Source organism: Doryrhamphus excisus, linkage group LG18, assembly GCF_037039965.1.
Source record: "Doryrhamphus excisus strain RoL-2023G ecotype Guam linkage group LG18, RoL_Dexc_Guam_v1.1, whole genome shotgun sequence".
Lineage (NCBI taxonomy): Eukaryota > Metazoa > Chordata > Actinopteri > Syngnathiformes > Syngnathidae > Doryrhamphus > Doryrhamphus excisus.
In genome coordinates, this window is record NC_136374.1 from 9988853 (window position 1) to 10004146 (window position 15294).

The 15294-nt window shown below is 40.0% G+C and overlaps 1 protein-coding gene across 1 annotated transcript; it reads left to right on the forward strand.

The window, feature by feature from the left end:
- The first annotated feature begins 8319 nt into the window (after nucleotides 1-8319).
- LOC131106611 (uncharacterized) lies at nucleotides 8320-14079 on the forward strand. The gene is made up of 9 exons (XM_078798667.1): nucleotides 8320-8499; nucleotides 8581-8705; nucleotides 10007-10071; nucleotides 10333-10529; nucleotides 10599-10764; nucleotides 12351-12518; nucleotides 12600-12664; nucleotides 13800-13867; nucleotides 13938-14079. The coding sequence occupies exons 1-9, from the start codon at nucleotides 8400-8402 to the stop codon at nucleotides 13980-13982; spliced, it is 999 nt and encodes a 332-aa protein (XP_078654793.1). The 5' UTR covers nucleotides 8320-8399; the 3' UTR covers nucleotides 13983-14079.
- The last annotated feature ends 1215 nt before the right edge of the window (nucleotides 14080-15294 follow it).

Below are 15294 nucleotides of genomic sequence, written 5' to 3' on the forward strand. Positions count from 1 at the left end.
CAGCAACATTCAGCTCTTCCACACATACTGGAGTATCATCACCTTTGCCTCCAAAAACCACTGGGTTCATGGATACATCTCCTGTACATAAGACAGACACAACGTTACCAACCAGTCTTCAAACAACCCAACCCTCTCTCACCAGCACTGAACCATCAACAACAGATACGTCTTCACCTTCACAACCACAGTCTACATCTGAAGCAACAGTGACATTGATAGGATCTACTGTTAATGAATACAGCACACAGTCATCAAGTTTGCATACAAAGTCAATTCAACCTCAAACAACTAGTCAGGAACCATCAACAGGCGAAATGTTCTCCCCTTCAGAACCACAGACTTTGCCTACAACAACAGTCATGGCCACAGAATCAACTGACTCAAACCAATCACCGGAAACATCCACCACAAAGGGAATCATGCAAACGGCAACATTCAGCTCTTCCACACATACTGGAGTATCATCACCTTTGCCTCCAAATACCACTGGGTTCATGGATACGTCTCCTGTACATAAGACAGACACAACGTTACCAACCAATCTGGAAACAACCCAACCCTCTCTCACCAGCACTGAACCACCAACAACGGGTATGTCTTCACCTTCACAACCACAGTTTACATCTGAAGCAACAGTGATGTTTACAGAATCTACTGCTAATGAATACAGCACACAATCCTCAAGTTTGAATACAAAGTCAAGTCAACCTAAGCCAACTAGTCAAGAACCATCAACAGGCGAAATGTCCTCCTCTTCAGAACCACAGACAACAGTAATGGCCACAGAATCAACTGACTCGAATAAATTACCAGAAATGTCCACCACAAAGGGAATCATGCAAACTACCGACAATAATTACTCCACAGCAACATTCAGCTCTTCCACACATACTGGAGTATCATCACCTTTGCCTCCAAAAACCACTGGGTTCATGGATACGTCTCCTGTACATAAGACAGACACAACGTTACCAACCAATCTGGAAACAACCCAACCCTCTCTCATTAGTCCTGAACCATCAACAACGGGTATGTTTTCACCTTCAAAACCACAGTTTACATCTGAAGCAACAGTGACGTTCATAGGATCTACTGCAAATGAATACAGCACACAATCCTCAAGTTTGAATACAAAGTCAAGTCAACCTAAGCCAACTAGTCAGGAACCATCAACAGATGAAATGTTGTCCCCTTCAGAACCACAGACTTTGCCGACAACAACAGTCATGGCCACACAATCAACTGACTCAAACACATCACCGGAAACGTCCACCACAAAGGGAATCATGCAAACTACCGACAATGATTACTCCACAGCAACATTCAGCCCTTCGACACATACTGGAGTATCATCACCTTTGCCTCCAAAAACCACTGGGTTCATGGATACGTCTCCTGTACATAAGACGGACACAACGTTACCAACCAATCTGGAAACAACCCAACCCTCTCTCATTAGTACTGAACCATCAACAACAGATACGTCTTCACCTTCACAACCACAGTTTACATCTGAAGCAACAGTGACGTTGATAGGATCTACTGCTAATGAATACAGCACACATTCCTCAAGTTTGAATACAAAGCCAAGTCAACCCAAACCAACTAGTCAAGAGCCTTCAACCGGAAAAATGTCCTCCTCTTCAGAACCACAGACGACAGTCATAGCCACAGAATCAACTAACTCAAACACATCACCGAAAACGTCCACCACAAAGGGAATCATGCAAACAACTCCATTCAGCCCTTTCACACATACTGGAGTATCATCACCTTTGCCTCCAAAAACCACTGGGTTCATGGATACGTCTCCCGTACATAAGACAGACACAACGTTACCAACCAATCTGGAAACAACCCAACCCTCTCTCATTAGTACTGAACCATCAACAACGGGTATGTCTTCACCTTCACAACCACAGTTTACATCTGAAGCAGCAGTGACGTTCATAGAATCTACTGCTAATGAATACAGCACACAATCCTCAAGTTTGAATACAAAGTCAAGTCAACCCAAACCAACTAGTCAAGAACCATCAACAGGCGAAATGTCCTCATCATTAGAGCCACAGACTTTGCCTAAAACAACAGTCATGGCCACAGAATCAACTGATTCAAACCAATCACCGGAAACTTCCACCACAAATGGAATCATGCAAACTACCGACAATGATTACTCCATAGCAACATTCAGCTCTTCCACACATACTGGAGTATCATCACCTTTGCCTCCAAAAACCACTGGGTTCATGGATACATCTCCTGTACATAAGACAGACACAACGTTACCAACCAGTCTTCAAACAACCCAACCCTCTCTCACCAGCACTGAACCATCAACAACAGATACGTCTTCACCTTCACAACCACAGTCTACATCTGAAGCAACGGTGACATTTGTAGGATCTACTGCTAGTGAATACAGCACACAGTCATCAAGTTTGAATACAAAATCAAGTCAACCCAAAACAACTAGTCAAGACCCATCAACAGGTGAAATGTCCTCTTCAGAGCCACAGACTTTGCCTACAACAACAGTCATGGCCACAGACTCAACCGACTCACACAAATCACCGGAAACATCCACCACAAAGGGAATCATGCAAACTATCAACAATGATTACTCCACAGCAACATTCAGCTCTTCCACACATACTGGAGTATCATCACCTTTGCCTCCAAAAACCACTGGGTTCATGGATACAACTCCTGTACATAAGACGGACCAAACGTTACCAACCAATCTGGAAACAACCCAACCCTCTCTCATTAGTACTGAACCATCAACAACGGGTATGTCTTCATCTTCACAACCACAGTTTACATCTGAAGCAACGGTGACGTTGATAGGATCTACTGCTAATGAATACAGCACACAATCCTCAAGTTTGAATACAAAGTCAAGTCAACCCAAACCAACTAGTCAAGAACCATCAACAGGCGAAATGTCCTCATCGTTAGAGCCACAGACTTTGCCTAAAACAACAGTCATGGCCACAGAATCAACTGAGTCAAACACATCACCGGAAACTTCCACCACAAATGGAATCATGCAAACTACCGACAATGATTACTCCACAGCAACATTCAGCTCTTCCACACATACTGGAGTATCATCACCTTTGCCTCCAAAAACCACTGGGTTCATGGATACGTCTCCTGTACATAAGACGGACCAAACGTTACCAACCAATCTGGAAACAACCCAACCCTCTCTCATTAGTACTGAACCATCAACAACGGGTATGTCTTCATCTTCACAACCACAGTTTACATCTGAAGAAACGGTGACGTTGATAGGATCTACTGCTAATGAATACAGCACACAGTCATCAAGTTTGAATACAAAGTCAAGTCAACCTCAACCAACTAGTCAAGACCCATCAACAGGTGAAATGTCATCTTCAGAGCCACAGACTTTGCCTACAACAACAGTCATGGCCACAGAATCAACTGACTCAAACGAATCACTAGAAACGTCCACCACAAAGGGAATCATGCAAACTATCAACAATGATTACTCCACAGCAACATTCAGCTCTTCCACACATACTGGAGTATCATCACCTTTGCCTCCAAAAACCACTGGGTTCATGGATACGTCTCCTGTGTATACAACACACACAACGTTAACGACAAATCTGGAAACAACCCAACCCTCTCTCACCAGTACTGAACCATCAACAACAGGTATGTCTTCACCTTCACAACCACAGTTTACAACTGAAGCAACAGTGACATTGATAGGATCTACTGTTAATGAATACAACACACAGTCATCAAGTTTGCATACAAAGTCAATTCAACCTCAAACAACTAGTCAGGAACCATCAACAGGCGAAATGTTCTCCCCTTCAGAGCCACATACTTTGCCTACAACAACAGTCATGGCCACAGAATCAACTGACTCAAACCAATCACCGGAAACATCCACCACAAAGGGAATCATGCAAACTACCGACAATGATTACTCCACAGCAACATTCAGCTCTTCCGCACATACTGGAGTATCATCACCTTTGCCTCCAAATACCACTGGGTTCATGGATACGTCTCCTGTGTACAAAACAGACACAACGTTACCAACCAATCTGGAAACAACCCAACCCTCTCTCACCAGCACTGAACCACCAACAACGGGTATGTCTTCACCTTCACAACCACAGTTTACATCTGAAGCAACAGTGATGTTTACAGAATCTACTGCTAATGAATACAGCACACAATCCTCAAGTTTGAATACAAAGTCAAGTCAAACTAAACCAAGTAGTCACAAACCATCAACAGGTGAAATGTCCTCATCTTCAGAACCACAGACAACAGTCATGGCCACAGAATCAACTGACTCAAACAAATCACCAGAAACGTCCACCACAAAGGGAATCATGCAAACTACCGACAATGATTACTCCACAGCAACATTCAGCTCTTCCACACATACTGGAGTATCATCACCTTTACCTCCAAAAACCACTGGGTTCATGGATACGTCTCCTGTACATAAGACAGACACAACGTTACCAACCAATCTGGAAACAACCCCACCTTCTCACACCAGTACTGAACCATCAACAAGGGGTATGTCTTCACCTTCACAACCAGAGTTCACATCTGAAGCAACAGTGGCGTTCATAGAATCTACTGCTAATGAATACAGCACACATTCCTCAAGTTTGAATACAAAGTCAAACCAACCTCAAACAACTAGTCAGGAATCATCAACAGATGAAATGTTCTCCCCTTCAGAACCACAGACTTTGCCGACAACAACAGTCATGGCCACACAATCAACTGATTCAAACCAATCACCGGAAATGTCCACCACAAAGGGAATCATGCAAACTACCGACAATGATTACTCCACAGCAACATCCAGCTCTTCCACACATACTGGAGTATCATCACCTTTGCCTCCAAATACCACTGGGTTCATGGATACGTCTCCCGTACATAAGACAGACACAACGTTACCAACCAATCTGGAAACAACCCAACCCTCTCTCATTAGTACTGAACCATCAACAACAGATACGTCTTCACCTTCACAACCACAGTTTACATCTGAAGCAACAGTGACGTTGATAGGATCTACTGCTAATGAATACAGCACACATTCCTCAAGTTTGAATACAAAGCCAAGTCAACCCAAACCAACTAGTCAAGAGCCTTCAACCGGAAAAATGTCCTCCTCTTCAGAACCACAGACGACAGTCATAGCCACAGAATCAACTAACTCAAACACATCACCGAAAACGTCCACCACAAAGGGAATCATGCAAACAACTACATTCAGCCCTTTCACACATACTGGAGTATCATCACCTTTGCCTCCAAAAACCACTGGGTTCATGGATACGTCTCCCGTATATAAGACAGACACAACGTTACCAACCAATCTGGAAACAACCCAACCCTCTCTCGTTAGTACTGAACCATCAACAACGGGTATGTCTTCACCTTCACAACCACAGTTTACATCTGAAGCAGCAGTGACGTTCATAGAATCTACTGCTAATGAATACAGCACACATTCCTCAAGTTTGAATACAAAGTCAAGTCAACCCAAACCAACTAGTCAAGAACCATCAACAGGCGAAATGTCCTCATCGTTAGAGCCACAGACTTTGCCTAAAACAACAGTCATGGCCACAGAATCAACTGAGTCAAACACATCACCGGAAATTTCCACCACAAATGGAATCATGCAAACTACCGACAATGATTACTCCACAGCAACATTCAGCTCTTCCACACATACTGGAGTATCATCACCTTTGCCTCCAAAAACCACTGGGTTCATGGATACGTCTCCTGTACATAAGACGGACCAAACGTTACCAACCAATCTGGAAACAACCCAACCCTCTCTCATTAGTACTGAACCATCAACAACAGATATGTCTTCATCTTCACAACCACAGTTTACATCTGAAGCAACGGTGACGTTGATAGGATCTACTGCTAATGAATACAGCACACAATCCTCAAGTTTGAATACAAAGTCAAGTCAACCTAAGCCAACTAGTCAAGAACCATCAACAGGCGAAATGTCCTCCTCTTCAGAACCACAGACAACAGTCATGGCCACAGAATCAACTGACTCGAATAAATTACCAGAAATGTCCACCACGAAGGGAATCATGCAAACTACCGACAATGATTACTCCACAGCAACATTCAGCCCTTCGACACATACTGGAGTATCATCACCTTTGCCTCCAAAAACCACTGGGTTCATGGATACGTCTCCTGTACATAAGACAGACACAACGTTACCAACCAATCTGGAAACAACCCAACCCTCACTCACCAGTACTGAAGCATCAACCACAGATCAGTCGTCACCTTCACAACCACAGTTTACATCTGAAGCAACAGTGACGTTTATAGGATCTACTGCTAATGAATACAGCACACATTCCTCAAGTTTGAATACAAAGTCAAGTCAAACTAAACCAAGTAGTCACAAACCATCAACAGGTGAAATGTCCTCATCTTCAGAGCCACAGACAACAGTCATGGCCACAGAATCAACTGACTCAAACAAATCACCAGAAACGTCCACCACAAAGGGAATCATGCAAACTACCGACAATGATTACTCCACAGCAACATACAGCTCTTCCACACATACTGGAGTATCATCACCTTTGCCTCCAAAAACCCCTGGGTTCATGGATACGTCTCCTGTACATAAGACAGACACAACGTTACCAACCAATCTGGAAACAACCCCACCTTCTCACACCAGTACTGAACCATCAACAAGGGGTATGTCTTCACCTTCACAACCAGAGTTCACATCTGAAGCAACAGTGACGTTCATAGAATCTACTGCTAATGAATACAGCACACATTCCTCAAGTTTGAATACAAAGTCAAACCAACCTCAAACAACTAGTCAGGAACCATCAACAGATGAAATGTTCTCCCCTTCAGAACCACAGACTTTGCCGACAACAACAGTCATGGCCACAGAATCAACTGATTCAAACCAATCACCGGAAATGTCCACCACAAAGGGAATCATGCAAACTACCGACAATGATTACTCCACAGCAACATTCAGCTCTTCCACACATACTGGAGTATCATCACCTTTGCCTCCAAAAACCACTGGGTTCATGGATACGTCTTCCGTACATAAGACAGACACAACGTTACCAACCAATCTGGAAACAACCCAACCCTCTCTCATTAGTACTGAACCATCAACAACGGGTATGTCTTCACCTTCAAAACCACAGTTTACATCTGAAGCAACAGTGACGTTCATAGGATCTACTGCTAATGAATACAGCACACAATCCTCAAGTTTGAATACAAAGTCAAGTCAACCCAAACCAACTAGTCAAGAACCATCAACAGGCGAAATGTCCTCATCATTAGAGCCACAGACTTTGCCTAAAACAACAGTCATGGCCACAGAATCAACTGAGTCAAACACATCACCGGAAACGTCCACCACAAATGGAATCATGCAAACTACCGACAATGATTACTCCACAGCAACATTCAGCTCTTCCACACATACTGGAGTATCATCACCTTTGCCTCCAAAAACCACTGGGTTCATGGATACGTCTCCCGTACATAAGACAGACACAACGTTACCAACCAATCTGGAAACAACCCAACCCTCTCTCACCAGTACTGAACCATCAACAACAGATATGTCTTCACAACCACAGTTTACATCTGAAACAACAGTAATATTCCGAAGATCAACACAAAATAGTGCTGAGACTCTATCAACTCAAACACAACCAACTAATCAAGAAACCCCGACTGCATGGTGGTCTTCTTCCGAACCACAGACTATGTCTCTTCCAACAAACACACCCACCAAATCAACTGAATCAAACACGTTATCAGAAACATTCCCCACAAAAGAAACCCCACAGCCCTCAACAGCAACGTCCAAGCAAACAACAGTAATTGGTTATACTTCTGCCTCAACAGATACCACATCAAATCCATCGTCAGAATTTAATTCTGCATTTACTACGACCCAAGTGAGTGAATCTCCTTCTGCAACATACCGACAGACGTCAACTCAATTCCCAGTCAACACTCCTACTTCATCCTTATTCCCTCACACCAGCACTCAGTTCCCAACCAAGCCAACCACCATCACAGTTCCACCAACCAGTCCAAGATTATCCACAGAGTCAAAACAACCGCCTGGCTCTCCAAGTGTTTCTATTTCCACAGTTGACTTCCAGACACAAACATCTGGTCCAGCTGCATCGACAGCTGCAGATCATACACATTCTTCAATAACTGCTAGCACAACACGTTTGACACAATCAACGTCAACAAGCGACCAAACAAGTGCTACTACAAAGCCTCAGTGTACAGAAGAGGACTGTCAGTGTGGAGCAGGCAGGAAGTGTATGTTCAGTGAGGAGCTTGGTCGCTGCCACTGTGTTTGCTCAAACAGCACCTATGGAGACACCTGCTCCTATGGACAAAACTACACATCTCCTGATATTGGTAAGACCAAAATTCATTTTTCCAAAAGGGTTTCAAATTTCGATCAGGAGTGTATAATACAGTACTCGTTTCCCCATACAGATACTGGCGCCGTACCCACTCGAAAAGCAAATATTACTTTGGACATCAAGATCACCTTCCTGGATGATTATTATGATTTGGTATCACCACAATCATTAGATTTCATCAAGAAATTAATAAAGGAGGTACAGTACATATTTATTTGTCTTCATATGCTCATTCTGGGGAACACTCACATTATTTTGAATACATTTTATTGTATTACTTATGTATACTTTTTTCAATTAAATGGCTGTACAATTCTCATTCTCTCATTTTTGTTGTGTCCCTGGGCAAGACCTTTCATCCATGTTTCCTCCAGTGCTACCCATACTGGTGTGTGAATGTGAATTGGCAGCCACTTTTGGAAAAATGTTGAACAATAAATCATAAAAAAATAAAAAAAATAAAAATTTAAAAATTAAATTAAAACTTGTTAATTTATATCATAGTATATAATAACTTTTTACTTGTACTGTATTATTGAGTTTGGTCTTAAGTCAAGCATATATGTGGGTTTTAAAAATGTGTGTAAACATTTATAATAATATACAAACAGTTAAATAGCAGTGGAATTATTTCAAAATTATTTTGTGGATTCAATTGTGTATTACGTAATATGTTGGTTTCCATCAACATGAAATGTTTAGAAAGTCAATTGTTAAATTCTATTAAAATTATACATTTTAATGTAAAATTATATTCCTAAAACTATTTTAAAATCAAAGATTAACTAATTAAATATCTATATATACTATTACTACTACTATATATATATAGACTATATATAAAATATACTATATATATAATTTAATAAATTAATCATTAATTTTAAAATAGCTTTAAGAATATAATTTTACATTAAAATGTATAATTTTAATAGAATTTAACAATTGACCATCTAATATAATATATCCATCTATCCATCTAATCTGAATTTATTAAATTATATATATATATCATTTTATATTTTTAATCTTATTTTTTTAACTTATTAAATTTTGTATATATATATATATACATATATATATATAAGTTCATCTTTGATTTAAAAATAGTTTTAGGAATATCATTTTACATTAAAATGTATAATTTTAATAGAATTTAACAATTAACCATCTAATTAACCATTTCATGTTGATGGAAACCAACATATTACATAATTATATATTATATATATTATTGTATTTGTATTGGTTATTATGTATAACTAATACTGTATTTATTAAGTTAATGAATTAACTAATTAATTATATTTTTATTAAATGATTGTTATTTTTTTAATTGATCTGTAGGCCCACCTGCCCTGATTAACTAGCAACCAGTCCAAGGTGTACGCCACCTCTCGGCTGGGATAGGCTCCAGCACACCCCCGCAACCCTAATGAGGAGACGCGGCATTGAAAATGAATGATGGATGATTTGTACTTCATATTGTTCTCTTTCAGCTTGAAGTCCTTTGCAAAGAAGCCGACCCCCAAGGTTTTGAAAAAGTAGAAGTGTTGGAGTTATTGTAAGTATTGTATTCTCATGAAATCATACAAGTTACTTCCTGATTTTTATCGGCTTTGTCTTTGTCTGCTACAGACCAGGAAGTATTATTGCAGCGAGACGAGCGAGGGGGCTCTATCAGAACATCGCACTGCAGTTGGTCAACATGTTCATAAAGACCAACAAATCCGTAGAGGAAGTCATAACGTTGTCGTAGGTTCACTCCTGCAAGTTACTTCCTGTTTCAATCTATGCACCTTCATTTCCTGTCCCTCTGCTGTAGACTGCATGGTGTGGCCGCCACAAGCCGAGCGGCGTACTCCTATCAGAACAACCAAACCCAAATACAGTGGCTCAACATTCACTTAAATGGTACCTTGACCCAAATCCTGAATGAGAACATCGGTCAGATATCTCAGGCCTTTGGTGGTGCAAGCGTGCAGTTGGAGCAGGTCGTCTCCGGGCCACCTGAGATCAACAGTAAGTTTACTTTCAGTAGTATTATTTCAGCTTCTTTAATATAACCTATATATTGTATTTATCCATCAGACATCACGGACATGCGGCCTTTTGTTAGCTGCTCAGCATTTGCTAATTACTCCGCTGAGGTCGTGGAAGGTCAGTGGCAGTGTGTTGGACCATGCAAGACGTCAACCGACTACTGCAGTTCCCGCGGAGAATGCCTTAATGATATCCACAAAGGACCAGCTTGCAGGTAGTACCTAATACACTCACTGGACACAATCCATTGACAGATGTATCAGTGGTGGCCTCCACTCGAATATATGCCTGACCTCAATTAAACACTTCATTCATAGAAATAAAAACCTGTGGTAGGGACCTCCAGCTATTTACACCGAGCCTCAATTAATCATCAGTCGTGGTTTCTGTTGTAGTATTGTATGTTGTCCACTTGTGTAAATGCCTCACCTCAGATAATGTGAAATGTGATGTGAAAATATGTGGCTGTCGTGGCTGACTGCAGTGTTGGGCATTCATTCATTCATTCATTTTGTACCGCTTTTTCCTCACGAGGGTCGCAGGGGGTGCTGGAGCCTATCCCAGCTGTCTGTTGGGCATGTTACTATAAAAAAGTAATTATAGTTACTAGTTACTTCTCCAAAAAACAAACTTACTAACTGAGTTAGTGTCTGTACTTCCATTTGGCAAACGCTGTCTTCTTACTAGGCTGCACGGCAGTCGAGTGGTTAGCGCGAAGACCTCACAGCTAAGAGACCCGAGTTAAATCCCACTCCTCTGTGTGGAGTTCTCCCGGTGCATCCGTCGGTTTTCTCTCCGGTTTCCTCCCACATTCCAAAAACATGCTAGGTTAATTGGCGACTCCAAATTGTCCATAGGTATGAATGTGAGTGTGAATGGTTGTTTGTCTATATGTGCCCTGTGATTGGCTGGCGACCAGTCCAGGGTGTACCCCGCCTCTCGCCAGAAGACAGCTGGGATAGGCTCCAGCACCCCTGCGACCCTCGTGAGGAAAAGGGGTAGAAAATGAATGAATGAATGAATGAATGAATTAAATAATTAACGCAGTTATTCCGATCACAGGCTGTCTGAGACAAAAAGGTTCCCAACCTCTGACTCCATTAAAGGCGTAGTACATTGTTTACATCAACAAATAAACGCCACGCGTCTCAGATGATGGCCTCCACAATGAATTGCCTGATGTGTCAATCCCTTAAACAAATAAAGGCCTCACCTCAAATAAGTACCTCCCTAACCTACAATAGGTGCCGTGCCAGGCCTTAATTACTCACTGGGTGTGTCATCCACTTATACAAATAAACACCTCACCTCAAATAGTGTTCTTCACTCCAGAAGACACATAATCCCTGCCTTCAGTGTCAGCTTAAACAACTAACTCACCACCCAATTAAACACCTGGTGGTTTGTCATATTGATTTGCCCGCTAATAAATGCCGTGCCACAGTTAAACGACTGGTGTATCAATCTCACAGAGAGGCCTCCACTCTAATAATTACCAAGACACAATAAATCACCAGGTGTCTTCTTACAGTATATGAAGTGAGGCATTTATTCAAGTGGTTGAATAAATGCCTCACTTCATATAATAGTCTTGACTATAATTAATAAAAAATACCAATGTGTCATGCACAAATCCTGTCTTGGATAGTGACCCTGAATCTATTAATGTCCGCTTAAGATATAAAAGGTGACACCTGAGAATTGATGCTGTGCCTCAAATAAAAAGGCCTGGTAGTCAACTAGTGGCCTCCACTCTATTAGACACAAATAATTGCCTCACCTTACATTTTGTTCTCACAGGTGCTATGAGTCGAACATCAGGCAGTACTACGGTCAGCAATGCCAGCTGGTCCGTTGGGGTCCTGGCTTCTATGGAGCTGTGTTTGGGTCGCTAGCGGGGGCGCTGCTGCTTGTCCTGATTGTCCTTCTTGTTGTCTTCCTGGTCAAAAGGAGACATTCGAGCCCCTGGTGAGTTAGTCAAAAACTGGCTTTTACTCAGCACATGTCATAAAAATATCAATAAAGTGATTTTTGTGGTGTTTTTTTTAGGTATAGAAGTCATTTTACCGGATACTTAGATTTTGAAGAAGATTACTTTGACTTCACAGACACAGGTACTCCACCTCTTATAAGACATGATGGACCGTTCCAAACAATAACATTAGGTCTGTCAAAAATATCTTCTTAACATCGATAATTAATTTATTTCATTGATTACATTAACATTCAAGCCACTCCTAATAGTGTTGTTGTGTCATAGACTTTCTTTCATAACTTTATTCTGACCTGAACATTAACAGCAATTCCAATACCATATACTGTATGTATCGCCAATCACAAACACACCTTTAGTCCTCCTTGGAATGACACTTCCTCATTGTCACTATAGACAACTCCAGATGCATTCATGGACACTCCGAACACCATAATAATATCTTTATTGTGTGTGTTTGTGTGGTCTAGATAAATAGAAATGCTAAGAAAATCAATAAGGGAATTATTCTTATGCAGAAGTACAATTTGATGCATTTAAGTATGCTCGAAAATAGCAGAACTTTTTTTCTTTTAATACTTTATTCTCTTTTTTTCGATTCTCTTTTTTCTTACGGTACCTCACCTCACACACAAAATAATACCGTATTCAATTTTGTATATTATCGTAAATTTTAACCTAAAAAAAACATGGTTCTTTTTTTATTTGTTGTTAACTTTTTTTCTTGAAAAAATAATGTGACTTTATTCTTGTGAAATTACAGCTGCATTTTTTGTAATATTGTAAATTTATTCTCTTTGAAAAGGAGTTAAAATCAAACTGATATTTTTGTATTAAAAAAAAAAAAAACATGTTCCTCATGTCCAGACGTTTCATGGTTAATAAATGATACATTCTGTCTGAAAATTACATCTTCATTCTTTTTTGGTTAACTTTTTCCCCATCGTTCTGCTAAACGTGACTCTTCTAATTGCGCTGCATCAAAGAAAAGTGAACGTGAAAATTGTAATTAGACATCGTAAAACGCTCAGAAAAGAAAGAAGTGCGATTAAACATTGGCAGCATGGCCGGTCCAAGCCGCTCAAATACCGCCACCGCCCTCAGGGTAAAAAATGGTATCCTTGAACATGTGAAAGGATTTTCTCTTATGAATTGCACCGTGTTGTATGAGGTTACATTTTTTCCTGTTGCCACTAGGGGGCATATTTGCATTTTATCTGGAGATGACCTGATATAATGTTCTTTCTTGAGTTTAGGATTGGAGGGCACTTACAGAGATGAAACCTTTAGGCCTCACCTAGAAAACATTGATCCACACATACAGGTATTTTTACATCTAATGAGCACCATGAGTGTATTAAAAGGTAATGTCGTTTTTTTTTTTGTCTGTGCAGGTGTCAACAAAACGTCCTGAGGTGTTGCACGTCACGTACTCGTGAAGCTGGAATGTTTGCACATGAGAGTTTATAATCATATGATAGCTTTCTTTATCTTTATATTGTTGGATTGTCACATGTATGCCTGCTTCACATTGAATTCCTGTCTGTTCTGCGAATAAAACCTAATAGTGTTCATAACAACACATGGCCGCTAGAGGGCGGACTGAACGTGCCAATAATACTTTTCCGAGTTGACTACAAATGAGACAGTCTGCTGCACTGCAGTGTTAAATATTAACTGCTCAATACACATTACAAAATTAAACAAATACAAGGAATTACTTGCACATATTCCTTCACGTGGTGCCAAAAGTGTCTGCATATAGTAATTATTGAAAGTAGTTATTGAAAATAAATATCCATTTGTTGTTTGAGTATTTGAGAATAAATAAAAAATGCTGATCTATACATATTATGTACAGTATATAATGCTAATTATTTATATTAAATTAAATTATTAGTAATAATTATTTCTCACTGAAGTAAAAAAAAGATTAAATTAATTAATACAAAAATGGAATTATAATATAATGGATGTATTAAACTGATGAATTAAAGTAAAGTATATTTTTTATGCAAAACAACTTAAAAAAAAATTAATACAATTACAATAAAAATGTAAAATATAACTTTTATTTTTGGAAAAAAAAATATTTAAAAAAAAAACATTTTGTCTTGTGACCCGTGCTAAATTTTCAAATGGTAAGTTCCAAAATTTGGAATTCTTCAATAAAATACAGTGCATACGTCACACATAGTACAGCAAATAGTGATTTAATCATTTGACAGCTTTAATAATAATATATAATATATATATATATATATATCAATATAACAATAATGATGAAAATACAAAATAATCAATTGCATGTGCATGTTTTATTTTACTGATGATTTATTCCATTTCCAATGTGGTTTTGGGCTGCGTGCCCAACCTTTTATTGTGTACATCTGCACACAACCTGTGTGTATGTGTGTGTGTGTGTGTGTGTGTAGTGGTGAAGAAGGGGCGTGAACCAGGAAGTGAAAGACAAGGCAGCTGTGCACCTGTCAGTCCACCATTGTCAGTCACTCTCTGGATGGAGGCCAGTCACAATAACACACAGCAGGGTGTGTGTGTGTGTGTGTGTGTGTGTGTGTGTGTGTGTTGAAACAGTCCAAGCAGACTTGACTTTAACACACTCCAGCCACAAAATTCATAAATAAAGTTTATTTTTTTGAAAAAAAAAAGACTACAAATGGAATCGTTAAATACTGTACACAGCATACTACACTCTCCCAGTGCATATCTTCACCACAGCAGAGATCATTA

Bases quoted from the DNA above. Each gene is read 5' to 3' on its own strand.
- LOC131106611 (XM_078798667.1), top strand. From the start codon at position 8,400: ATGTTCAGTGAGGAGCTTGGTCGCTGCCACTGTGTTTGCTCAAACAGC. The intron at 8,500-8,580 runs GTAAGACCAAAA...TTCCCCATACAG, and splicing joins CTACACATCTCCTGATATTG to ATACTGGCGCCGTACCCACT. The intron at 12,665-13,799 runs GTACTCCACCTC...TCTTGAGTTTAG, and splicing joins CTTTGACTTCACAGACACAG to GATTGGAGGGCACTTACAGA.